At 35.8% G+C, this 27,488-nt stretch overlaps 1 protein-coding gene across 1 annotated transcript; it reads right to left on the minus strand.

The window, feature by feature from the left end:
* Positions 1–1,995: 1,995 nt before the first annotated feature.
* Positions 1,996–27,384, minus strand: NiPp1 (nuclear inhibitor of protein phosphatase 1). The gene is made up of 7 exons (XM_069820366.1): positions 27,299–27,384; positions 27,012–27,072; positions 26,775–26,928; positions 18,816–19,033; positions 16,440–16,643; positions 13,897–14,059; positions 1,996–7,621 (listed from the first exon to the last, which is right to left on the minus strand). Exons 1-7 carry the CDS (start codon positions 27,325–27,327, stop codon positions 7,368–7,370), a joined length of 1,083 nt encoding a protein of 360 aa, XP_069676467.1. The 5' UTR covers positions 27,328–27,384; the 3' UTR covers positions 1,996–7,367.
* Between the last annotated feature and the right edge of the window lie 104 nt (positions 27,385–27,488).

Below are 27,488 nucleotides of genomic sequence, written 5' to 3' on the forward strand. Positions count from 1 at the left end.
TCTTGCTCCAAGGTGTATCCTTTCACGCTAAATTCACGCAATGCCTTATTAAATTGACAGAAATGCCATTTCATAGTCATGGATATTTAAATCCAATTTCTATGAAAGGGACGTCATATTTCAGTTTTACTGCGTGCGCCAATAAAATGTACCTGTTTTTAGTCAAGTTGGTACAATATTTTTCTTTTATACATCTTGATTACACAATTTTTAACACTGTATCACTTCGGAATACTATGTATGATAACACAAGAAAGACTTATCATACATATTCCGATTTTTCTTTTGTTTTCAGGTAATTGTTGTGCAAGCTTGGGGGAATATTTCACATTGGTTTTAACTATGACACAGAAAATTGAAATTGGTTAATTTTATTTAGGAACAAAATCAGTAATAGAGACACAATGCAGATAACGTAATTACTTTAATTCTCGATCAGCACCAATGCCAAAGACAATACTGAGTGTAATAAAAAATTCAATGAAAAAGGAACTATTCTTAACCTGAGCAAGGAAACAATAACATGCAAGCAAAATGGTCTAATAGTTTCAACCAAATGATGATGATGGACAGTGCATTTTGGGCAGTGGAGAGACTATTTCGGAGTATTTTTTGGTTGATTGGAATCCCAAAACTTCACATTCTGGCGATTCACTAATCTATTAACATGGGAAATGAGTTTCGTCTGTAAATCACACATTCTAGACTCATTTGTCATCATCTTCCACCATTCTGTTTCTAAATAAAATAAAACAATTTTTATTTTCTGTGACTAAGTTAAAAGCATTGTGAAATATTCTCCCAAGCTCGGATAACTTTTACCTAAAAATAACCACCATTTTGTTTCTAAATAAAATAAATCAATTATTTCAATTCTCTGTGGCGAAATTAAAAACCAAATGAAATATTCTCCCAAGCTCGCATAACTGTTACCTAAAAATAATCACCATTTTGTTTCTAAATAAAATAAATCAATTATTTTAGTTCTCTGTGGCGAAATTAAAAACCATGTGAAATATTCTCCCAAGCTTATAAAAGTATTACCTAAAAATAAAAGAAAAATACTGTACCAACTTTGCGAAATAAAAAACACTAAAGCAGGTATATTTCATTGGCATACCCAATATTTAAATATTATTATTAAAAAATTAATCAGTTACACCATTCTTGTACAATCCAATTTTAAGTTTATATTTTCTACTGCAAAACAAATAATATTATAAGTCCTCTAAAAAGACAATCCTTGGTCCATGTATTATCTTCCTTCAGTAAATTATGGGCAAAAATTACAGATGTGTTTGATACAGGAATCTGGGTGGTACAAGAATCAGCTGACTTACCATTCTTAGGATAAGGATTTTGAGGTTAAAGATCGCAACACAATAGGACAGACATTAAAAGGAGCATTTCAAACATACTTCTATTCATTACCTTTTGTAGGACATATAGGATCACACAAATCTGAACTAGAAGTCATGAACAAGATTTCGGAAATGTACCTATTAGCCTGTAATTTCAACAATATCAGTCTGAGTAAAATGTCATTAAGATATGCACAAGTTCACACGCTTATATTTGTGCAATCATCACATATCTGTATGTAATAGAGTCAACAATTGCATGAACCTAGAATGCGTTGCACATACAAACAGTGGCAGAATAAACATTTTTAATTTGTGGGAACACAGGATGAGCAGAGCTCAATCAAAATGGGTAATGCTCATGAAATCACAATATTCCCCAAAGTTCTGGCAACACTGGGCATGGATTTTAAAAAGGTGGCTGAATTTAAGATTTAATTTAAATTTAACTTTTTACATTCTCATTCTTTCTTATACTCTGAAAGCGATATTAATCTGCATAGAGACAACATGGATGTAAGAGGATGTGTGAATGGGGGAGACAGAATTTTCTAATATGTCACTGACAACTTATCTTCCTCATGCCATCCACTGTTCTTCAAATCTTCAATTTGTGGACATTTTACAAAATTAAGGATTCAATGTCCGAGACACTCTTTTATAAATCTTGATTACACAACTTTTAACACTGTATCACTTCGGAATATGTATGATAAGAACTTTCTTGTGTTAAATATTAACGTACCTTGTTAACATGTTTCGACCTATTTTCGGTCATCTTCGGAACACTCTTTTAACACTTATAATCACCGAATAACTTTATGATATCTTTACTGTGTTAACTTTTGCAATTTACCTGGCCGACTATTTCTTTTCCGAAGGCTTCGGACAATGAAGGATACCACTTCGAAAAAAAAAAATAGTCAGTCAGGTAAATTGCAAAACTTAACACAATCAAGATATCATAAAGTTATTCATTGAATATAAACGTTCTTTGCAAGGGATATTTATATCGGAACAAAGCTGGACTGAAACCGAACATGATCAAAAGGCATAGTACAGCCCGTAATGTACCGAACATGAATCTTCGTTTTGAGACCCAAACCATTACTTCTACTGGTGACCAGTGATGTGTTCAGTTTTCTCTTTCACATAATCAATAACATTCGATTTATTGAGATTTTATAGAAATCAGTAATGAGGGTTAAATTGTATAAATTAATCGTCTTTAGCAATATGGACTATAAACAACATTATTATGTGTATATGCACCTATATCTCAGAAACTATTAGTGTTACAGAGCTGAAATTTTGCATGCTCATTGTACATCATATAATGACTTAATGGTAGCACTTTTATATTGCTATAATATGTATTACAAGATTTAGATATATTTTTGTGTTGAAAATTTCAGGTTTTTCTCGGTAGAATTTTGATAAAAGTACAGTATATTATTTTGTGCGAGATCGTGCGTATTTGCTTGGTTTCCGCACAAAACCAATCCGCGGAAAGTCTAAAATTCCACATTCAGTATTCCCAACCTAACACATAACAATTTCCCTCTTCTTACTGCTTAAGTGACATATTGCTTTTACTGCTTTAGGCTTTTAACATATTATTGTTAGAGACGTTCAATATAGTAATAATTATACATTGGAAACTTACCACTGCAATTTCACCTAAATTGCACTGTTAATTATTGTTTTTAAATATTTGCAAAAATTAAGTAAACTCTACAACTCCACTAACGTTACTGCATTCGTGATGCAAGTAACATTAAGGAAGCCGTGAAAAAAATCAACAAGATTCCAGACTCATCATAGACTGGGGGAAAAAAAAGACATGTATATCACAGCCTGCTGGAGTATAGTAAACACAGAAAACATTTTAAAGCAACAATGTTGAAGACAGATATTTTTGTTTTGCAAATTTGCCGTCATTGAACAGAAACCAAGATGGAGATTTCATTGCAACTAATTAGAAATTCCTCTTTCAGGTATGTAATAAACGATCTTCGCACAAAATAATGTACAATACACAAGCGGTATGTTTTCTTTCAATTCTCGGAAAATAAAAAAGCTCAACTATGTTTTGCTTTTTCAAACTTTTCCTCGAACATGAAAACAACATACCGCTCTTGTAACACATATTACTATTTTTTAAATTAATAGATCTATAATTTTGCTAATGAACGTAGATAAGTATATTGCAAATATATATGAAAAATTCTAGCCATGTACATTAACCGGTTTTCAAAAGAAAGGTGCATGAATTTAACAATTTTTTAATATATTTTTTTTTCCTTCTTCTTTCATCTGAATACAATTTTTCTAAAAACTCAATTATAGCAGTTAATATAACAAACTAACCACCAATATAATCCTAAAACCATGTACAGTAACACGTAAAAATTTGAAAATAACACCTTTTATACTTTCGGAGAAATAACCACTTAAAATCGGCATTGCACACTATGAAAACACCTAGACTACCTTGTCCCCTTAAATCAATATTGAGTGATAGTATAGAGCAGAGAAGTAGGCCTATTATTATTATTATTATTATTATTATTATTATTATTATTATTATTATTATTATTCACCTGGTGCTTTCACCACATTTGCAATTTGTCAGATATTTTTAGAAACCATATTATTGTCGTGACATTTTTTCTAAGATTGCACAGAACGTGTCTTTCCTCCTAGATCATACATACCCAGATTGCTCTGTGTTATAGGCTTTGACGGTAACAACTTTTGTCAGGTTTACTATGCTGCCATCTAGTTGTTACATAAGGAGTCACGTCATAACTCCCATTTGAATTGCATTAGCAAATGTACTGCCATTTCGTGTTCGTTTACGGCGGATGGGTGGCGATCCTGGTGGTTGTTCTCTTCAAAGTGCAACCGATTTGAACAAGGAATGAGCAATCTATTTATGTGGTCTGGGCTTTCCTGTACTAAAACAACTAATTTATCCATATTGAGCTCCATTATGAATAATGTGCACTACACAACAATAGTCGCGATGAGCTTCAAGGAGTCATCCAGTGTTGCCTCTCCGCATCTCATGTCTGTTCGCGACTGTGTCTGATTCTGTGTGCACCACATCATAAGAAATCAATGGGAGAAAAGTACTGTCAGACAAAATGTCGCATTGTGTCGTGTGTCGTGCCGCGCCACATCTGATTCTGTGTGCACCCGGCCTTGGGCATCATGCCCAGGACTCATGTTACAGAATGTACGCTGGTTCGAGTCCTTACGGGGAAGAAATTTTCTTATGAAATTTCGGCCAGTGTACGGCGCCTCCCCAGCATAGTGATGAATTTGAGGAAGTACAATAGGTAGTGAAATCCAGTTACAAAAACCAGCTGTAACGGCAGCCAGGATCAGCATCATACTAACCACATGATGCCTCTGTTCTGAATGATCATTTATCTTTGCTGAGACATGTGAAAATGAGATCAACAGCCAGCTGATCGGCCTTGGCCCTTCATGGGCTGTCACACCACTGATCATTACTATAGACTCAAATTCTCTCATGAAAATTTTACTTGACTCATTTAACTCGTTCTTCCCATAGAGTCTTCAAATGCTATTTCAGATGTTATTAAATGTCATTTCAGTTATATGTTTTTCTCACTTACGCATTATTTTCAGACCTGCATAAAAACATATAAATGAAATTTCACTGTATTTTTTCTGTTAAAAATAATATATTTTAGACCATAATCTTCAGTGTGCTTCTTTGAGCGATCTATTATTCATTTTTGTGTGGAATTTGCTTCTTATTCATTTCAACAATATAATCTGGCCTTCTCGATAGCCAGATTTATCAGAATGTAACTTCTCTCTGTGAGTTTACCTAAAGCAAAAAGTGTAGGAACATCGAACCTTACACAATCCAAGATCTGAAGGATAGCACTTCAGCCATAATTCAACAAATTCCACGGAATATGCTGTGGTACATGATACACAGTATAACATTACATTCTGAGATCTGTGAGACCTCACATAAATGAAATGTTTCACTTTGCAGACTTTTTTATGCAAATGTTCAATTGTTTTTCTTTAAATTATAGCATTCTTTTTAAAATTATGAATTGTTTTGATCTTTTCTGCAACACACTGTACAATACGAGCATGATCCATGCTCGAGAAAGGAAGAAGGAGAGACTGCATTGCTTTGAAATTTTTTTCTCTCTCCTAATCTGTCACCAACTCAAATGACAAGTCAAGTATGAAGCCTCTGTATTCCAGAGAATGTGTTACAGCGCTGAAAGGCAAGGTCACATACTTTGTTTTGGGGTGATAATGAAGAATTTATAGAGACAGTAGGAAAAATGGGAATATTATGAGGCTTTTATGATTTGAATCCAGCTTTCAGCTAAAGGTGCGCCTAGTACTCTGAATTGACAAAAAATGATTGACTGTGGAGAAAAGAATCAACCATACAAACTGGAACTGAGTAACACATAGTCATACTTCACATAAAACACCCCCTATCAAATCAGACCAATTCTGCAAAGAGAAGCGAGTTAAAAAAAAAATTGAATATAGAGAAACAACGTTATATGAGGTTCGTTCCAACAAGCAGTTCATGGATCAGTTCATGTATGGTTCCTGTACTATCTTATGCACACGTGCTAGTTGAGCATCTGCTATGGGATTGAAACTGGACTGGACGCTGTTGGAATGCTTTCACGGATCGTTATGTACTAAATCCAAAGATGCTATAACCATGATCATCTTTGCTAAGAACGGGATGCTTATTATTATCATTTCGCAGCTAATTCTAATTACAGAAAATAGAATTTCGATGATTTTCTATTAAAAGATGACAAAAAGTATGGAAGGCAAGAATTCTGCTAATTCAATGTCATGTCCTGGGGGACTCTCATCTAAAGTAGTTCTTTTTTTACGTTATTTATTATACTTTTAAACAAAGCTGCATGTTGAAATTGTAATTAACTATTTCAATACCCAAATAATTTCCATTCCCTTTCTGTTTGGCGAAAATTTAAATTAAATTTCTAGTTTTATTATTCGTCTGCACTGTCACTTTTCATCTTAACCTCATTCATGTGAACAGTCGATCATGTCTTTCTTCAGTATCCAGGAGACATTGGAGAGCTTATGTGCATGCGTGTCTTGCGTACTCTTCCGTACATGCCTCAATCCGAGGACTATTTCTGACCGTTCCGAACCCTTGTCAAAAGCTTGTTGGAAAACCATTAGATACAAATATAGAGACATGCCTTGAGGCTTTATGAAACTATCCATTCTTTCATTAAGGTGCATTCTTGTACATAATTCATGTGAATTGTAACCTTGAACACAATTTTGTATTATAATTTTATTATTGTTTATTGCTTATAAAATATGTATCTTGATACAAACTATAACCCTAATATATCTCAGGGTGAAATAGGGTTTATTAAATTGGATAATAAAAAAAAAAAAAGCTTGTTGGAACGCCTGACATGTTTCCGGTTCAGGACTGGTTCGGATTGTGTTGGAATGCTTTTTCTGTACTGCGCATGCTCACGATGGTTACGGACGGTTCCTGACTGTTGTTGGAACGAACCTATGGTTGACTCAGTTTACTTAAGTCCTGCAGAATATTATCAGGAGTGGGGAGCTGAATAGTGACTCTAATGGCGTGATTTTTAACTAACTTTTTACATCACTTTGTACAAACACAGCAAGTCTGGAAAAATGGCACAACTGCTCGATCTTAGGCAAATTTCCGAAATCTTGATCATGAGATATTGTCATTCTTTATAATAAAAAAAAAATAGTTGACACATTTCAGATAAAGTCCACGGTTTGGAAGTGTTCTGTAGATTTACAGATGTTTCTTGTATTTGACGTAACACACTCGTGTGTTCGATATAATGCATTACAAAGCATCCTTATATGTAAAGATGGTCTTGCATCAGCATTAGAGCTGAAAAAATGTTTCCCTGTACAAGGCACGCTCCCACAACATTCACCACACGTACCTCACACCAGCAGGGTGGGCATGGGCTTCTTGCCAGGCCACGCCTCCTTTGCGTACTTCTTCTTCTTTGGCTCATGGCTCAGTTCAGCAGCTGCAGCAGCAAGAGGTCCACCTTGCCCTGGCATAACGCTGGGGGGCAATGGGGCTGGAGCCATCTCCACTTCTGGAGCAGGATTTGGCAGTGCGAGGCCGAGCCGAGAGGCCAGGGCTGATGAGAACAAGAGCGGACTGTTGCCACTTGCTGAAGCCGTCACTCCTGCAAACACGCATTTCATTTCAGTGAAGAGCCAAGCAATACTCACATTAACATCTACAGCGCACGGCATATACAACTTACTGGCATTAAGATATGGTCACACGTCGCTACTATTGCAGTGCTGCAGTACAAAATACTGCGCAACTCTCGGACTGTGACGTGTGAACAACGGTGCAACCCAAAAAGTAACTACTACCCAACCTGCTGCTTGCTACTTTTTCATGCTGTGAACAGCTTAAAAGTAGCGACGTATGAACAGGGTTCTCTGGGTTGCAGCCAGAGCATTTTTTATATCGGTTTTGTTGAAACTTTTGCAGTGGTTGTGAAAAGTGTTACTACCCAATACCAATACCGGCAATACCAAAACAACGGCATTTTTGGCTAGACCAAAAAAAAAAAAAAGTCATTCATGCGAAAGGGAAGAGTTGGATGAAGATTCGAATATGCTTATTTCATCATTATTCATCATAGGAATATCAAGCTACAGTAAGATAATGCAGAAATAGTTTGTAAATAAACCACATTTCCAATACTGCTCATATTCACCAATTACAAATATAACACTGAAAAATATATCCATTTTATCCACTTACCTCATTAATTTCCAAAATTCTGATAGATATGAAATTACTACAATAAAATTATTACAAAATCAAGCTCACAGAGAAGAAAGTCAACCTACGAAAAATCATGATAATATGATGGCTAAAACGGAAACTGGAGAATAAGTGCTCCATATTTACCTAATAACCTACAAAACCAATGTCTTTATTGGTCAAAGCCATCTAATACAATGTAATAGTAATAGTCCTTCCTCATCAGATGGAGGTTGGCTATAACTTTTGCATAGTAGGCCTAATGTAGGGGACACCTGATTTTCGCGAATTATTTTTTCACGAATTTCTGCTAATTGAGTCAGAGAGTTAAAATTTCTATAGATATGAACGAGATTTGTTATGTAGACATGTTTTATGATCGCGATTTGTCGCGAATTTTGCTCGTTTTTCCAGTTTTTGCGTATTTGGCAATTTATTGCATTAAAAGTGTTTTTTTATGAATATCATCAAATCGTGTATTCATCAGTCACGAAATTCCATTACTTCATTTTTCGATAATGAAACATTCAAAATAAGTACGACAATGCTTCGTCTTTCATGTTTTATCATGTGGAAAGCATTGGCTGATCAGCTGTGAAAATGAAAATCTTTGTGTAAAGCATGTGCAATGCTTAGGTTTGTTACACACTAATACAATAAGAAGAAATGTGTAAATGATATTTATCAAATTTTCAGCAAGATCACACAACGAAGACTAAAGAATAATGTATTTTGATAATTCGGCAGCTAAGTCGTCTGTTATAGTGTGCAAATGAACATAATGCCTAATGTTTTTGATATTCACGTAACATTTTTCTCCATCTTGTGTGTAACCGCCCTCTTTAATATTGGGGAAGCTGTAGGGGAATAAATGTATTATTAATCATATTTTAAAAGTGATTTTCATGATTCAATTCAACTTTTTCTTCACAATTCACACGTTTAAATACAGACTTTGTTCTTGATTTACATTTTTTTTATTGGATTATTTTACGACTCTGTATCAACATCTAGGTTATTTAGCGTCTGAATGATATGGTGATAATGCCGGTGAAATGAGTCCGGGGTCCAGCACCGAAAGTTACCCAGCATTTGCTCGTATTGGGCTGAGGGAAAACCCCGGAAAAAACCTCAACCAGGTAACTTGCCCCGACTGCGATTCGAACCTGGGCCACCTGGTTTCGCAGCCAGACGCGCTGACCATTACTCCATAGGTGTGGACGATTTACATATTGAAATAACGATTTTTTTCATGGTTTACATATTTAAATAACGATTTTTTTTCGGGAATTACAGCAGTTTTATTTACTGACTTTGATGTATTTTATTCACCATTTTACAGTAAAGTGTCACCCTCAATGGTGCAGTTGGTATAGCACTGGCCTTCTGTGCCCGAGTTTGCGGGTTCGATCCCGGCCCAGGTCGATGAAATTTAAGTGTGCTTAAATGCAACAGGCTCATGTCACTAGATTTAGTGGCATGTAAAAGAACTCCCGCAGGACAAAATTCCAGTACACTGGCAACCTGATATAACCTTGGCAGATGCGAGCGTCTTTAAATAAACCATAATTTTTTTTTTTACAGTATAACCATCTCTATCATATTGTGTACTCTCCCTGGATTAAATAGCAGCAAAAATTAACTCGATTATTTGAAATTACAATATGTATGTATGTATGTATGTATGTATGTATTATTATTATTATTATTATTACTATTATTATTATTATTATTATTATTATTATTAGATGGAAGAAGAAATACAGTTCCAGGACTTTTCTTGTAATTTACCAAATGCCCTCGTATTTCTTAGTACTGGTATTTCAGTTTTCCAACTGGGTGACATCCTGATATAGTAATTCTGAAAGCATAAAAAGCCGTGTATATCCTTCACTTAACTAACCTGCAGAGGGGTGGGTGTAATTCTGTAATTTATCTGAGGTACTCTGGCTGTAGCATTTCTGGCTTTCCACAACCGCGTTACTACATCTGATGAGTGCAATTTGCTAGTCCTCCTTAGATGATTAAATGACACCTGTACTTTTTATGACCAAGTTACTACTGAAACATGGTTATAAATAGTTTACTCTAAACTACCCCCCCCCCTCCCAAAATTATAATTTTAAAATAACTTTACAGAATATGCAATCAAAATTTTAACATAAAATGTCAATTTTTTCGAAGACCATCTCCAAAGAACAAAATGTTGTTATACTTTTTGTTCATTACACATGTCAGCAGGAATCCTGTGTCAGTATCTATAAGGAACTTAGTATTTTAAGCAATTTCCTATTTTCTGCAGCGAAAATTTTTAAATTGCACACAATAAAAAGTGTCCATCTGAGAAAGAGAACAGAATGAAAAACTGATTCTATAGTCATAATCATTAAAAAATTACAATCCTCCCTTCATGGTTCTTGTTTGATTTGTGCAATATATGAGGTTGGACAATAAAGTAACGAGACTGATTTTTTCCCAATTGATGAGACAACCTTGCAGCCTCCTACCAGATATATGTTTGACCTTGGTCCTTTCTCCAATCGAATTCCAACTGGCACCACCCTGCAAGTGTGGAGTAACTGCTTGATTAGTGGAGTTGTATGTTTGTTTCCCGTCAATATAATGAAATCGCATAATATCGTGCGTGTGTGAAACTTAGTAAAAATGCCATGACAACATATGGAAACCATCAGCAGGATTCTGGAAATGAAGTGATATCAAGAGCACAAGATTTCCAATGGCATAAAATGTTTGCTGAGGGCAGAAGCAACTTAAAAGATGAACAACAACTGCACGGAGATGACAACATTGCCAAGGTATGTGAATTTGTACAAAGTGATAGGCGATTAATAGCCAGAATGATAGCACAAGAATTGAATATGAATCACGAAACTGTTCACCTCATTCTAACTGAAGACCTTGACATGAGAAAAATTTGCGCAAAAATCGTTCCAAAAAATCTCACCAGGCAACAGAGAAATGTAGCTGCTCATCTGTCTCAACACTGTCACAGCCTCCATATTCACCCAGCCTCGCTCCATGCAAATTCTTATTTCTTATTGTGAAAGGGGGCCATTTTCAAATAACAGAAGATGTCCAAAAGGCCGTAACCGAGGTATTAAACAATGTCTCAAAAGATGAGTTTCACAGCTACTTCCAGGAGTGGCAACAATGTTAATGTTGGAATAAGTGTGTGCTGTCTCAAGGGAACTACTTTGAAGGTGATCACTCGGCCTGAGAAATATATGCCGTTATACTACCAGTGCGCTTCATGTGCCTCTAACTTTGAGTACATCTCAGAGTTGGGGTAGTTAACGCGTGTCTTTCGTTCGTTTGAACTCCTGCTTATCATCACGGTAAGTTAGTCCTCAGCATTTGGGTGGTTGAAAGCCACTCCTTTGACTTCGCAACACAACTATCTGCTAAAGAAAAATTCAAAGACGTCATTTTCTTTGTTAAAGGAAGATTGCACTATTTAAAGACATTTTATTTTCTGTCTGTACAAAATACACCTAATATAACATTGACAAGTATCAGCCTTTTTATTTCACTATGTTAATATAATGGTCTATTACGTTTTTGTTTTATATAATTTTTCATTTCATATATTGTTGCAGTGAATAACAAACCACATTTTCAAATTTTCGAAGGAGAATGATTACCTGTTGCTAGAAAAGACACCCTTATATCTAGAAAAACTTCGTTCCATTTCTGCAGAAACAATGAGGACATATTTGAAATATTTTACACAAGCATTATCTATATCAAAATCTGTATCATTATTATAAATTTTCTCGTTTGAAATTGCCATAAATTATACATAGAGCTAAATATTCACAATTTTTATCTTGTTTGCTACATTTTTCCCTGTTTCGTGTTCCAAATTACTCATATTCAGTTTCATCACAATATCATTGACTACATGTTATTTTCTGTCTGTAGAAAATACAACTAATATGACATTGACACATATTAGTCTTATTATTTCACTATGTTTATATGATAGTGTATTACGTTTTTGTTTTACATAATTTTCATTTCATATACTGCTGCAATGAATAACACACATTTTCCAATTTTCAAAGGAGAATGACTGCCTGTTGCTAGAAAACACAGCCTTATATCTAGAAAAACTTCGTTCCACTTCTGCAGAAATAATGAGGACATATTTGAAATATTTTACACAAGCATTATTTATCTCAAAATCTATATAATTATTACATTTGAAATTAAGTCACAAATTTCGTCCTCGGCATCTTGCTATTATTCTTCTTTACAGGACGTTGAATGTGCCTGTTACGAATAGCAGTATTCGGTCGTAATGTAACCGATCAACTGAAGTTCACTGCTGAATGAAACACACTGAAATCCCCCACCCCAACGCAGTTACGTACTGGTACCTAAAGTCAGAGGCGCATGAAGCGCAATGCAACGGCATACATTTCTTAGCCCTAATAATCACATTAGTTGGTTAAAATGTAAGTAATAGTAATATGCGTTACAAGAGCGGTATGTTGAAGTTTTCATGTTCGAGGATAAGTTTGAAAAAGCGAAACGTAGTTGAGCTTTTTTAATTTCCGAGAATTGAAAGAAAACATACTGCTCGTGTATCGTACATTATTTTGTGCGAAGATCGTTTATTACATACCTGAAAGAGGAATTTCTAATTATGCAATGAAATCTCCATCTTGGTTTCTGTTCAATGACGGCAATTTTGGAAAACAAAAATATCTATCTTCAACATTGTTGCTTTAAAATGTTTTCTGTGTTTACTGTACTCCAGCAGGCCGTGATATACATCTATCTTTTTTTTTCCCTCCAGTCTATAAATGCGAACTTAAAACAAACGGCTTCCTTAATGTTACATGCATCACGAAATGCAGTAACTTTAGTGGAATTGTAGAGTTTACTTAATTTTTGCAAATATTTAAAAACAATAATTAACAGTGCAATTTAGGTGAAATTGCAGTGGTAAGTTTCCAATTTTGTAATTATTACTATATTGAACGTCTCTAAAAATAATATGTTAAAAGCCTAAAGCAGTAAAATCAATATGTCACTTAAGCGGTAAGAAGAGGGAAATTGTTATGTGTGTTCAGCTGGGAATACTGAATGTGGAATTTTAGACTTACTGCGGGTTGGTTTTGTGCAGAAACCAAGTAAATACGCACAAAAGTGTTTTTTTAAACCAGTCTCATTACTTTATTGTCCGACCTCGTATATATAAAAGACAAAACTAATTCAATTAAATAACATCACAAACTTCACTTTTAAGACAACTTATTTTTGTAACATTTCGACTACTATTCAAGGACATGTATTATTTCTCTTACATAAAAAAAATTACCTAATTATTGCTAAAACATTAACATTAAAGTAATAAATTAATTTTCAGAACATAATCTATTGACTAGTGTAATAAATTTATAATTAAATAACACAAAAATTGTTGAATTTAATTCTTTTTCCAAGAAGAATATGATCCACTCATTTTGCAGAGAATCAAACTTGAACTCCCTATATGAGAAGCCTTCAGCTGCCCGAATTGCAACCGGGCACAAAGGAGGATGAATATTACAAGTGTTCATTATAATGAGAACATTGTTTAATTAGACTACGATATTTAAGTGTGTTTGTATATTAGTTAAATTTGTAATGCAAGCAAAATGCAGATAATACCTGGAGTAGAGTTAGGGGTTGCTGTAGAGTGACTCTCTGGTGGAAGGTCCTGATATAGGTGAGGCATAATGGCAGAGGGATGCAGATGTTTCATCAGGGTCAGACGATCATCTGAAGTGTTTGTCAATCCACTGGTAGGTCCCATTCCATCCACCCGTTGGCGCTACAATAAAATTACACAAACTTTCTATTTCCCATAACTGAGCACACTTGTCTTGTTTTCTAACATTCAATTATATTTTGTGAGGATGAAATGAATAGAGCTGATACTAAGGAGAAGAAGGGAGAGGAAGAAAAAGAAGAAGAAGAAGAAGAAGTGGAGGAAGAGGAGGAGGAGAAGAAACTCTTAATGACAATATAACTTCGAAGATGGATTTCCAGTTCCTCCCCTCTCCCCAACACTCAATATGAAACGGAGCTGTAAAATTAGACACTTTTGTGAAGATTAATGATTGCAGTTACATTTCGCTGGTGACAACTGAAGACCTCGGTGTAAAAACCAGTCAAGTCCAGAAATGAAAATTTTACAGAAGATAAAAAAAAAAAAAACTTCCTACAAAAATTGAATGTGGATTAATTTCAAACTGATTTTTTACACGATAATTTAGAAAATTAGTGGGTTTTTATGTACAATAGAACCTCTATTATCTGTGGTAATGAAGGGGGTGAACTGAACGATGAATCGAAAAAATTGGATAATCCGTACCATAGAAGATTTTCATAAATTAAATGCATTATAGTTTGGCCTACAATGTCATAATTTCCTCCGTGGTCTTGTGTTTAACATGCTGTGTAGTGGATCAGGAGTTTACTGAAAGTTTGGTTGTCAATGACGGGTTCTTAATGGCCAAAGGTTGATGGCTGATGATTGTCCATGGAAAGATTGGAATAGTAGAAGTCTCATGTTGTAGATTTACATACTTTACGCACTTTATCCTTGTTTTATTTTATTAAATCAAGTACAGTTTCTTCTTTCCCAAACCTCTCAACTATATGTAATTTTTTCGTTAATTAACACAATACGTTTTCTTTTGGTAACTGTGGAAGACAGTTTGCGTAGAAGTTATATAATACGGCCACTTGAATAGTAAGGATAAAGAAAGAATGGCACACGGGTTTGTGGAAGTTCTTGGGGTAATTTCTTTGAAAGCGATTAGTGACTGTTTTACAAGTAGACTGACTATTTGAGTTGCCTACAGCAAAGCTTTCCCAATACATACTGTGATATTTGTAAGGGTAAATGCTTGTAATAACCCTCTGTAGAAAAAATACGCAGAAACATAACGTACAGTACTTCATAATTTTTTCTGCAGAAAAGAAAAAGAAAAAAATAAGGAAGCTAGAAAAAAAAGTCGGATAATCCGACAATCGATTAATAGGGTGATTCTTGTTAGTTCTCTTTTCTTCCTAGAGTTCTTTTTTAAAGGGTTAATTTGAAAGTTTTTTGTCCTTAAAAAAACCGCATGTGCACGTGCGTACGCACGCATGCACACACACATATTATATGTGGCGAAAAAGCAGCCGGTTAACTGATGGCATGATCTTGCGGTTGGGTGAAGGGCTAACAATCCATCACCGTAAAAAAAAAAACAGCTTGTTACAAAACCTCAAAATAAGCCTTGGAATAGGACTGATTCTTTGGCACCACCACAGCAAAGAAATACATCAGCAGCTTGTCTCTGCAGATGATGTGAATATGTTAGCAGAAAATCCACAAACGATTAGGGAAAACACGGGAATTTTACTTGAAGCAAGTAAAGAGATAGGTTTGGAAATAAATTCCGAAAAGACAAAGTATATGATTATGTCTCGTGTCCAAAATATTGTACGAAATTTAAATATAAAAATTGAAAATTTATCCTTTGAAGAGGTGGAAAAATTCAAATACCTGGGAGCAACAGTAACAAATAGAAATGACACTCGGGAGGAAATTAAACACAGAATAAATATGGGAAAGCCTGTTATTATTCAGTTGAGAAGTTTTTATTATCAGTCTGCTGTCAAAAAATCTGAAAGTTAGAATTATTTATAAAACAGTTATATTACTGGTTGTTCTTTATGGTTGTGAAACTTGGACTCTCACTTTGAGAGAGCAACATAGGTTAAGGGTATTTGAGAATAAGGTGCTTAGGAAAATATTTGGGGCTAAGAGGGATGAAGTTAAGGAGAATGGAGAAAGTTACACAACACACATTGCACGCATTGTATTCTTCGCCTGACATAATTAGGAATATTAAATCCAGATGTTTGAGATGGGCAGGGCATGTAGCACGATGGGTGAAACCAGAAGTGTATTGAGTGTCAGTTGGGAGGCCGGAGGGAAAAAGACCTTTGAGGAAGCCGAGACGTAGATGGGAGGATAATATTAAAATGGATTTGAGGGAGGAGGGATATAATTGTAGAGACTGGATTAATCTTGCTCAGGATAGGGACCGATGGCGGGCTATGTGAGGGCGGCAATGAACCTGCGGGTTCCTTAAAGGCTGTAAGTAAAACAGAATGTGTTTAAATGTTTTTAGTCCTATATGTGAAATGTAAATCACCTTTGTTGGAATAACTGTTGTGTGAATCATATTTCTAAATCTTCCAACAGAAGGATCAACGTCTTCTGGATTGATGACTTCTTCCTCCTCACTAAAAGTTAGGGATTTCTTCTTACGCTTGCGGGATGTTGGGCGAATCTCTTCATCTGGAATACCTAACATAGAAATACGACGATTGTGGGCTGTATTAAACTCTGTCAGATTCTGAAAACAAAAAAATAGTCCATTAATTTGATGACACTATTAATTTATGTGTCGTTAAGTGTCTATATTAAAACATAACCCTCCTTTCAAAATTTTTAACCAATAACATTATAAAACAAACTCAGAAATGTACCATATTTATTCGAATATAATACGAACACTAATTCTTTGATACTAAAAACCAGAAAAAGAATTATTGGTGTTGTAATATGCACCTGTGTTAAGACTCACTTAAGATTAAAATTATATTACCAAACCTTACCTCTAGCTATATATCACATCATCCTTATTTGCAGTATCAGAACTGGAACTTCTAGTTAACAGGTCTGGATTGATGTCAGAACAATGACTAACATCATGCCATTCTTTCAATAGTAATTGTCGCTAATTTATTTTATTTAAAGGTGAGCAACTGTTAAAAATTGTACAACTTACAATGTTGTCAAATCAAGAAAACAAATGAACGTGGTGTTTATTTGAATTTATTTTTTGCTGAATTGTTGTAGTTCGATTTGAAGTGCTCTAAAAATTGTATGTGGTTATTTTATATAGATATTTCTTCATTTAAAAATCTTAAAATGCACCCCAGCGCCCCCTAAAAGGGCCTCAGGGAAATATTGCCCAAATCACAGTTTGGAAGACCCCTTTCCCCAATAAAATTTAGAAAACAAAGCATTCGGTTTTATCTATTAATTTAAGTGATAATAACTTACAACACTTTATGTGGGCCACCCTGTATATTGACAGGTGCATAGTTTTAATATGCTACATATCTTTATGTAGAACTATGTGTGGGTGTATGGGTGATGCGAGAAATGAAATAACGGAGAATACAAGGAGAACAAGGGGAAGACGAGGGGAGATGTTGTTGTTTTCTAATGCCAGGCGTTTGACAATAAAGTCATTTGACCTCTTGCACTCCACTATTTTTCAAAGATATTGTCATGGTCAGCCACTGAAGCACAGATTTTGAGGTGTTCCGAATCCATTTCTTGATTTGAATTGCACAATGGGCAGTCAGGGGACTGACATATTCCAATTCTATGCAGGTGCTTGGCCAAACAGTCGTGGCTGTTGCCAATTTAAATGCAGCTACAGACGATTTTCGTGGTAAATAAGGAATTAACTGTGGATTATGATGCAGAGAGTTCCATTTTTTCCCTTGAGATTGTATTACCAAATTTTGTTTGTTGAAGTCTGAGTATGTAGATTTAACAGATCTTTTCACAGAGTAATACGTAGATTTAGTAACAGGTCTGTAAGTAGCAGTGCTGCCCTTCTTTGCTAAATCATCCGCATTCTCGTTTCCCTGGATTCCACAATGGGATGGTGTCCATTGGAATACAATTCTTTTATTGAGTGTTAATAATTGAGAGAACATATTAGTTATTTCTGCTGTTTGAGACGAAGGTGTGCGTCTAGAGACTATTGACAGAATAGCTGCTTTGGAGTCTGACAATATAACTGCATTTTTAAATTTATGAGTCTGATTTAAGTGAACACCATATTTTAACGTTTTGGTGGCTACTTTATCCACACACAACCCCCAGAATGTCTGGAGGACCACACCTGTTGTTGGTCGACGGGTCTACTAGACCTACCTGGGAGATCTTGTTGATCACCAGCTTTCCCTCCTTAAGCCACTGGAGGACGATTTTAGTGCCATAGCAGGTCAGCACTAGGAACAGAAAAGTAGAAAGGGTAGGAAGGAAAGTGAAATGAACCCCTAGGCCTCGAATGCTCTAATACCATCGGGGTCGAAGAAAGTAAGAATTCAGTCAGAGGACTGGATAGAAAAGGGTAAAGAGGGAATTAGGTATTGAATAGAGGAAAATTATACCAAATTCAGTCACTAACTCATCAAGCTGACCAGTGCTAATTGATGAGTAGCCCCTCGTTCAGCTCGTAAAATTATGCTTACTAACAGCTGCACCACGGGAAGGTAGGGACGGGACATTGAGTATTTGTCCAGGTTGGTTCCTTAATGCCTTCAATGGGAAGGATTAATGGAGGGGAGATGTAAGGACTATGAATTCGTATTATATGAAGACCAATGTTGCAAGTATCATATCCACAATTTTTAACAGGATTCTAGCTAATAGTGGATTAGATTCAATGTTATTTTGTGAAGTCCTTGGTTTGGATTTCTAGTTGTGAACTAAATCAACTTACGTCCAGTTCTGTCTCTGTTTCAGGCAGCCCTAGCAAGCCTCCTTCTGCTTCCTCTGAAGTTTTCTCCAGCTCCTCTATGATTGGCCGAGCTCCCGTCTGAGGTCTCTCACGGATGATGTAATACCGTGTAGAAGCCCCAAAATGAAATGTACTGTCTATTGGAAGCTGAGTTGGTTTATGGGACTCCAAACGCAAGGAGCCGATGAATGTTCCATGAGCTGTAAATCAGTAATAGAAAAATTTTAAATTATAAAAAAACTAGAAATAAATATAAATGTGTGTACACTCTTTTTGAAGAGCTTATTTCTGAGGTCATTTTTGATACAAAAAAATAAAACAATGTTAAAAAACACTACACATGATCATGGGATCAATTTTATAGCACAACAGTTTGACTGTTATATTTTACCCTCTCTTTCTCTCTAACTCATTTCCCTCCTTTACCAATACGTCATCTCCAGTTTAAGTTTCCTCCTCATTAATATTGGAGTTCCTCAAGGATCTGTTGTGGGTACTCTATTGTTCCTTATTATGATTAATGAGCTATGTTTTAATATAGAGTGTGACACAGTCCTTTTTGCTGATGACACTTCCTTTTTGTCTACTACGTATGACATACATCATCTGTCTTTATGAATGGATTCCTATTTATGTGATGCTGCTGGTTGGTTTGAAGCCAATGGATTGAAACTTAGTAGATCTAAAACTCAGTGGATACTATTTTCATTAAATCATGTACCCGATGAAATGATTGCAGAAGTTAAACTTCTGGGTAACTACAATAGATTCTAAACTTACTTGGGCAGGTCACATTGCGATTGTGTGCAAAAGGTTATCTCGTGTACTTTATCTTTTGTGTAAATTAAAAGCTCTTGTATCTAGTAGATATTTGAAACAAGGCTATTATGCATTTTTGCATAGTGTATTTCATTATGGTATTTGTTTGTGGGGTAACGGTACTAATGTCAATAGTGTTCTAATTTTGCAGAAAAAAGCATTACATATTATTACTAATTCATCTTTTAATGCTCATTGTCGACCTTTATTTCGTAATGCTAACATTCTTACTGTAATTAATATATTTATGACTGTTTAGTCTATACCAAGATTAATTTAAACAGTCATGCTTCATAAATATTATACTAGAAATAACATTAAGTATATTGTAACACCTATGGTCAGGTTGACAAAGACCAAGAAATGGTTAAGTGTTATTTCTTTAGATATGTTTAATAGATTGTCTAAGAATGCCCACTCAGTTAGCTTATTTAGATTTAAAGTTGTTTTAAGAAAATGGCTTTTTAGGTAATCCCTTTTATCATATAAATTAATTTTTTGACAGCCATATGAACATGGAATTTTAATCTGTTTGTTTTATTGACCATTGTCTACAATTACGATATTGTAATTTTTGACAAATAAACATGATTGATTGATTGATATTTTCCCACTACCTTTGATTGAGTAAACGAATATGGCGTTCTTCTTGTAGATATCATTTTATTTGGGGCATTTGATATGCCACTTCGTCTCCTCAACTCAGGCTTGTCTTCATTTTATTTTAGTAGGTTATTTTACACTTTATCAACAGCTTAGGTTATTTAGCGTCTGAATGAGATGAAGGTGATAATGCCGGTGAAATGAGTCCGGGATCCAGCACCGAAAGTTACCCACCATTTGCTCATATTGGGTTGAGGGAAAACCCCGGAAAAAGCCTCAACCAGGTAACTTGCCCTGACTGGGAATCGAACCCGGGCCACCTGGTTTCGCGGCCAGATGCGCTAACCATTACTCCACAGGTGTGGATGTCTTCTTCATACAGACCAGTTAAGTTCTGAGTAAATTTTTTCCATTTTCTTTAGTGATATCCTTTCTCTGGAGCACCATCTATCTCAACTCTCACCTTGTGGCACTGTTTAGCTTGAGTAGAAAATAACTAAGGAATAGTAACTTTTTTGGCTATCCTGATTTGATCCATACTTCCTAAACTCACAATTTGGTTGACTTAATTTATTAGCCTACCTCTAGATGGCAAATCATTAACATCTTTTTATTTATACAATGAAATCCTGTTACACCACTCCTTGGTTAAACTGCAGAATCAAATATACCACAGGTGATCTCATGTTCACTTATGTACATTGTAATATCAATGGACCAGCTCAAGAAGGAAGCAACTCTAAAATTCACAGTTTTCATAAACCTGAATTTTAAAGTCTCATGTTGCTGTGAAAAATGCAAGGATCATTGAAATTACTCCAAATTTTGTTAATGATGTTCTATATATACTATAAGTTCAAATAAGAGTGATGTTAAGTGGAATTTTTCCAGTAACATGACACTTTAAGAAGCAGTTTTCTCAAAACTTTAAATTTTGAATTGTTTCCCTTTTGAACTGGCCACACAATTTAGTTTTCCTTTCCAAACTCTATTAGTTTTCGTATTATACACATGCTAAATGGAATACGAATCCTGATATTTTTGACCTGCAACACTAATTGCAGTTGTATAATGTATAAATAATGTACTTTGATGTGCATAGCCTTAATGCTCAGGCCACATAGTGTTACGCTATGTACACTATGTATGATTTGTATACTTTGTTTGCTATGTTCATTACATCCTGTGGGCACACAGAAAACTATTATTTTTACGAAACTCTTCAGTCTACTGGTTGCAGCTAGCAGACAAGACTTTGAGATTTCCCGCACCATTCAACATTTATCATGTCAGAACTCCTATGATAATCACACTGTAACTTTTATGACTGATAGATCAGTATCTAAGGGAAGCATAGAAAAATATTCGAAATCAAAATCTATTTTCTGGAAAGTGAGAAAAAATACTAACTTCGAAGTGATCTATTCAAAATAGACATTTATACCTTCAAAAGTTGGTGAGCGGCAAATTTGTATATTTTTTACTTTAGATTCGAGTCAAAGAAAGAGGGAATCTTGAGGATGAATGAAAATTAAAGTCACACGTACTGTGAGCAACAGACAGGCCCACCCAAAAAATATGCGAATTTTTGCGTTTTTTATGGAAAATACTCAACATTAAAAGTAAGCCATGGATCCAGAGCAGTAGTTACAGTCAATAGCATTAAGGTAAGAAGTAAAAAATGCGTTCACTTCATCAAGAGCCAATTTAACTGTGTTGGGTTGGGCCTAAAAATTGTCTGGCAGCGATAAAAAGAAGGAAGCCGTGGAGGCTACTGAATTGTTACATCAGATAGAAATATGTTGTTGTTGTTTTCTAATGCCAGGCGTTTGACAATAAAGTCATTTGACCTCTTGCACTCCAATATTTTTCAAAGATATTATCATGACCAGCCACTGAAGCACAGATTTTGAGCTGTACCGAATCCATTTCTTGGTTTGAGTTGCACAATGGGCAGTTAGGGGACTGATTCGATCTTGGACTGTACAGAAATTCGTTTAGAATTCTCTGGCAAGAATTCTGATCGGAATCCAGTCATGCGGACAAAGGCGATATGGCCAAGTAAGCAATGCTCCATTTGAAATAATACAAAGAATAAAAATCCGAGTGCAGTGTACGGATCAATTCCGGTAAGTGGACGCCTACCTTAATGGTTCATAGTTGTTATGCGTTCACTATAATGCCTTCATTAATATGGATCCTCAAAAAAAGGAGAACAAAAAAATTCATTCATTAGGACAAGAAGTAATAAGTAAAGTTATTCTACGAAAAGAACTGAGAACTGATACTACGTTCTTCCATATATATTACACAAATTAGAGAGTCCCGTCAATGCTATAATGGAGAAGAGAACAATAGAAAAAGTGGCAGAGATAGCGTCATTCCACCTTCCTGTCAACAGTGACAGAAGATGAGCCTGAATCAAACTTCACACAATCTCTGTAATAAGGCAGTGAGACAGTATTCGAGTGTAGGCTTTCACAGCCGGCGTCAATGGGAGAAAAGTTTTCCGGGCTATCAGGCCGTGGTCCGTTGGTATCCGGCATTATGAAAGACAAACATCAAATCCGCCCACCAAGCACAATTGAGTAACACAACCCCTAGCGCGGATCGCAAAGACAACAGCAAGTCCATCCGCCAAGCACATTCGAGTAATACAACCCTGAGCGCGGACCACGGAGATATAAGCAAGCCACGCCCCCCCCCCTCACACACTATAAATATGACGATGCAGCCAGCGCAGACTGTCATCGGCACACACAGTAGAACGAGCCACACCAGTGCTCTACACCACTGAAGACGTTCACCGCAGCAGTGAACGAAACGTTTGGTCACACAACCAATGGACCACGGCTTGATAGCTTGGAAAACTTTTCTCCTGCAGTGAGACAATGTTTTTTTATGTAGTTGATACTATGCACTTATCAGTTTGGAATCAATCAATCAATCAATATTCCCATCATTCCTAGGTGGAATATAGGGCTCTCAGAAAGCTTCTCCATCTGACTCTATTCCTGGCCAACTCCTTAATCTCACTCCATGTCTTCCCCATCGTTTTTGCTTCTGTGAGAACAGTTCGTCTCCATGTTATCTTGGATCTGCCAATTCCTCTGCTGCCCTGCGGATTCCAATCCAATGCCTTCCTGGCGGGGTCATCTGGAGGTCGGCAAAGTGTATGTCCCAGTCATCCCCACTTCCTATGCCGAATTTCAAGTTCAACTGGTTTTTGTTTAGTTTTTAACCATAGGTTTTCGTTGGACATCTGGACCGGCCAGAATATTTTTAATATGTTTCTCAAACATCTATTAATAAAAATTTGTAGTTGATTGATAATAGTTTTAGTTATTTTCCAGGTTTCACAGCCATATAGAAGCACGGATTTGACATTTGTGTTAAAAATTCTCAGTTTAGTATTTATTGTATAGGCAGCACACTTCCATATAGGCTTTAGCAGCCCAAAGGCATATCTTGCCTTCTTTATTCTTACTCTCACATCGCTATCTGTACCACCATTCTGGGAGACTATACTGCCTAGATGTGAGAATTCCTTCACATTTTCAATTACTCCGCTGCTTAGAGTTAGAAGAGTAGGTTGATTGGTACCTATGCGCAATTCTTTGGTTTTTTTTATATTTATTTGAAGACCCACCTTCTGTGCTTCCTTTTCCATTTGTTGCAGTTTGGCTTTCATATCTTAAAAGGAATGGGCTAAGAGACAGATATCATCCGCATAGTCTAGATCTTCTAGTCTACCGGAGAGCCCCCAACGGATTCCTCTAGGGGAAACATTCACTCTTCTTAGAGTTGTATCTAAGACCAGGTTAAAGAGGAGTATCAGTTTGGAAGCTTGTGAATAATAGCATGGTTTCGAGTAGCTTTGAAATGTGTAAAAACTGACATATAGGCTATCCTACCTTGCATTCTCCATAGGGCTTGGAATCTGAATCCCACATAATAGTAGTTTTTGGCTTCACTCACTTATTACCTCCCTTACTTACTTACTTACTTACAAATGGCTTTTAAGGAACCCGAAGGTTCATTGCCGCCCTCATATAAGCCCGCCATTGGTCCCTATCCTGTGCAAGATTAATCCATTCTCTATCATCATATCCCACCTTCCTCAAATCCATTTTAATATTATCCTCCCATCTACGTCTCGGGCTCCCTAAAGGTCTTTTTCCCTCCGGCCTCCCAACTAACACTCTATATGCATTTCTGGATTCGCCCATACGTGCTACATGCCCTGCCCATCTCAAACGTCTGGATTTAATGTTCCTAATTATGTCAGGTGAAGAATACAATGCGTGCAGTTCTGCGTTGTGTAACTTTCTCCATTCTCCAGTAACTTCATCCCGCTTAGCCCCAAATATTTTCCTAAGCACCTTATTCTCAAACACCCTTAACCTATGTTCCTCTCTCAGAGTGAGAGTCCAAGTTTCACAGGCATACAGAAGAACCGGTAATATAACTGTTTTATAAATTCTAACTTTCAGATTTTTTGACAGCAGACTAGATGATAAAAGCTTCTCAATCGAATAATAACACGCATTTCCCATATTTATTCTGTGTTTAATTTCCTCCCGAGTGTTATTTATATTTGTTACTGTTGCTCCAAGATATTTGAATTTTTCCACCCTTCGAAGGATAAATCTCCAATTTTTATATTTCCATTTCGTACAATATTCTGGTCACGAGACATAATCATATACTTTGTCTTTCCGGGATTTACTTCCAAACCGAACGCTTTACTTGCTTCAAGTAAAATTTCCGTGTTTTCCCTAATCGTTTTTGGATTTTCTCCTAACATAATCACGTCATCCACAAAGACAAGAAGCTGATGTAACCCGTTCAATTCCAAACCCTGCCTGTTATCCTGAACTTTCCTAATGGCATATTCTAAAGTGAAGTTAAAAAGTAGAGGTGATAGTGCATCTCCCTGCTTTAGCCCGCAGTGAATTGGAAAAGCATCAGATAGAAACTGACCTATACGGACTCTGCTGTATGTTTCACTGAGACACATTTTAATTAATCGAACTAGTTTCTTGGGAATACCAAATTCAATAAGAATATCATATAATACTTCCCTCTTAACCGAGTCATATGCCTTTCTGAAATCTATGAATAACTGATGTACTGTACCCTTATACTCCCATTTTTTCTCCATTATTTGTCGAATACAAAAAATCTGATCAATAGTCGATCTATTACGCCTAAAACCGCACTGATGATCCCCAATAATTATTACCTCCCTACTTTCTCATTCTGCATAAATGTTATTTCCTTCTCTGTTTTGTACACAGTACAAACACCGATCCTAATTTTACTGCCTGCCCTTTATAGGCTTGGGGCTCGGGTTAGATTACTGTTGAATCCAATAGTTCCTAAACTTCTCTTTTGCCAAGAAATGTATTAGCAATTCATATTACAACAATTTCAGCAAAAAGTCTTTCAAAAAGCAATATTTACAAAAGCTATTCATTTGCTATAGATTAAATTAAACCACTACCATCGCCACTGCTGCTGCTACCACCACCACCACCACCACCACCACCACCACAACCACCATCATCATCATACTTTTCATGGAGTGTCCTAATGATCTTCTCTCATTTGGCCAAATTCTAGGACTGTAGGCCTACATTCTGTAACATACTGACGCCAGTTATTTTGATATTGATCAAGTTACTGTTAAAGTCATAAGCCCACCCAGCCCACCCCCAAATACCTTCGCTTCTTATATACCCGATAGATCATTTTCTGACATTTTCACAGACAATAATGACATGATTCAGTGCTACTACCATAATTTTCCCTACCAAAAACCTGAATTTTCTATCGATATTTTAATCAGCTTAGGCCTATATTGTTTTTCCAAGGGTCCAATGAATTTTGCAATACCCAGCAAAGTAAATGTTATCAGTAGCAGCCTACTTATTAAGAAAAAACGTCCATGTTCAGGGTAAACCTACCTACCTATCAAAAAGCGTACAATATGTGCAAGGCATACAAAATCCTGAACAAACCAAACCAAATCTAACCTAACCTACCACTGATCCACGACCTTAAGAAAACTCAATTTCTATCTATCTACCTACCAATGAAAAAGCGTATATGCAAGGTATACCAAAGGCCTGAACAAATCGAACCTAACCTGTCACTGATCACTTATTTTTCTTTCCACATATTGGGAGCGCTATGACACTCATTTCAAAAGCTCTGTGCTGGATAAACTTTAAACTATAACTGGCAATGTGTAGACCTAACGCATCAATATAAAATGTAGGCCTATGTGTTGAGTGGAATTGTGCAAATGTAGTGTATTAAACGTAATGTATATACTTAATTTGTGCCTTGTGTACATATGTTTAGTTATTCCATCTTTAGGTTTAATTTGATTAGTTGATAAACGCAACAAGATCAAATATATGTGGTAAGTAGCGAGATCGAGAACTCAATTTTATTGTAACATAAATTATTTCACTCTTACAACAAATGGCTTAAGTAAAAACTTATACTCACTGCTGCCCAAATCCACAAGGAAAGCTCTGTTGAGTTGTTTGTGATAGACAAGCGCCGCATGAACCCGAGAACAAGATGCATGATCAATACAGAAATCATTCATCTGAGGGTTTCGACCAAATAAATAACATTTCTTCTCATCAATCATTAATTTCTGAAAACAAAAATGCTGATAATAAGTTGTCCCTAAAACGAAGAAAATATAAGTAATCGTCACATACAATCTCAAATGTGTACCTGGATAAGTTTATCGCCTTTCAGAACGTCTAAATGAAGACCGACCGGTGGTTTACCAGCCCTGAAACAACACGTCTGTTAACTATACATATTAATAGTTCATAACCTTAAATTATTATGTACTGTGAAGGACATACAAGTCTGTAAGAAAACCATAATAACCATTAGTCTAAGAATGACAATTCATGGATAAATTAAATTTAAACTCAAGACGCATCCATAATGTACTTAAGCTAATCACAAATGTTAAAGAATCAATAAATTTTAAAATATTAACCAAAACCTACCAGCTTGGGACATCATAATGGTTCGCCATTTTTATAACAATTGTCTATAATATTCTAAATTGTACATACGTCTCTGTAGTTCTCACGTTTCCACACAAAGATGGCAGCAATGAGTATATTTACATGTGGTGCACTCTCTGCGTCAATTCCACACGAATCCATTTTTTGCGGGTAATTTAATTACACATTG

This window comes from Periplaneta americana, chromosome 3, assembly GCF_040183065.1.
Source record: "Periplaneta americana isolate PAMFEO1 chromosome 3, P.americana_PAMFEO1_priV1, whole genome shotgun sequence".
Classification (NCBI taxonomy): Eukaryota; Metazoa; Arthropoda; class Insecta; order Blattodea; family Blattidae; genus Periplaneta; species Periplaneta americana.

Coding starts and splice junctions, on each gene's coding strand:
- NiPp1 (XM_069820366.1), bottom strand. CDS start 27,327: ATGGCGAACCATTATGATGTCCCAAGCTG. Junction 27,073..27,298: donor CATTATGATGTCCCAAGCTG/GTAGGTTTTGGT, acceptor GTGTTGTTTCAG/GGCTGGTAAACCACCGGTCG. Junction 19,034..26,774: donor CCTTGTGGATTTGGGCAGCA/GTGAGTATAAGT, acceptor ACTGATTTACAG/CTCATGGAACATTCATCGGC.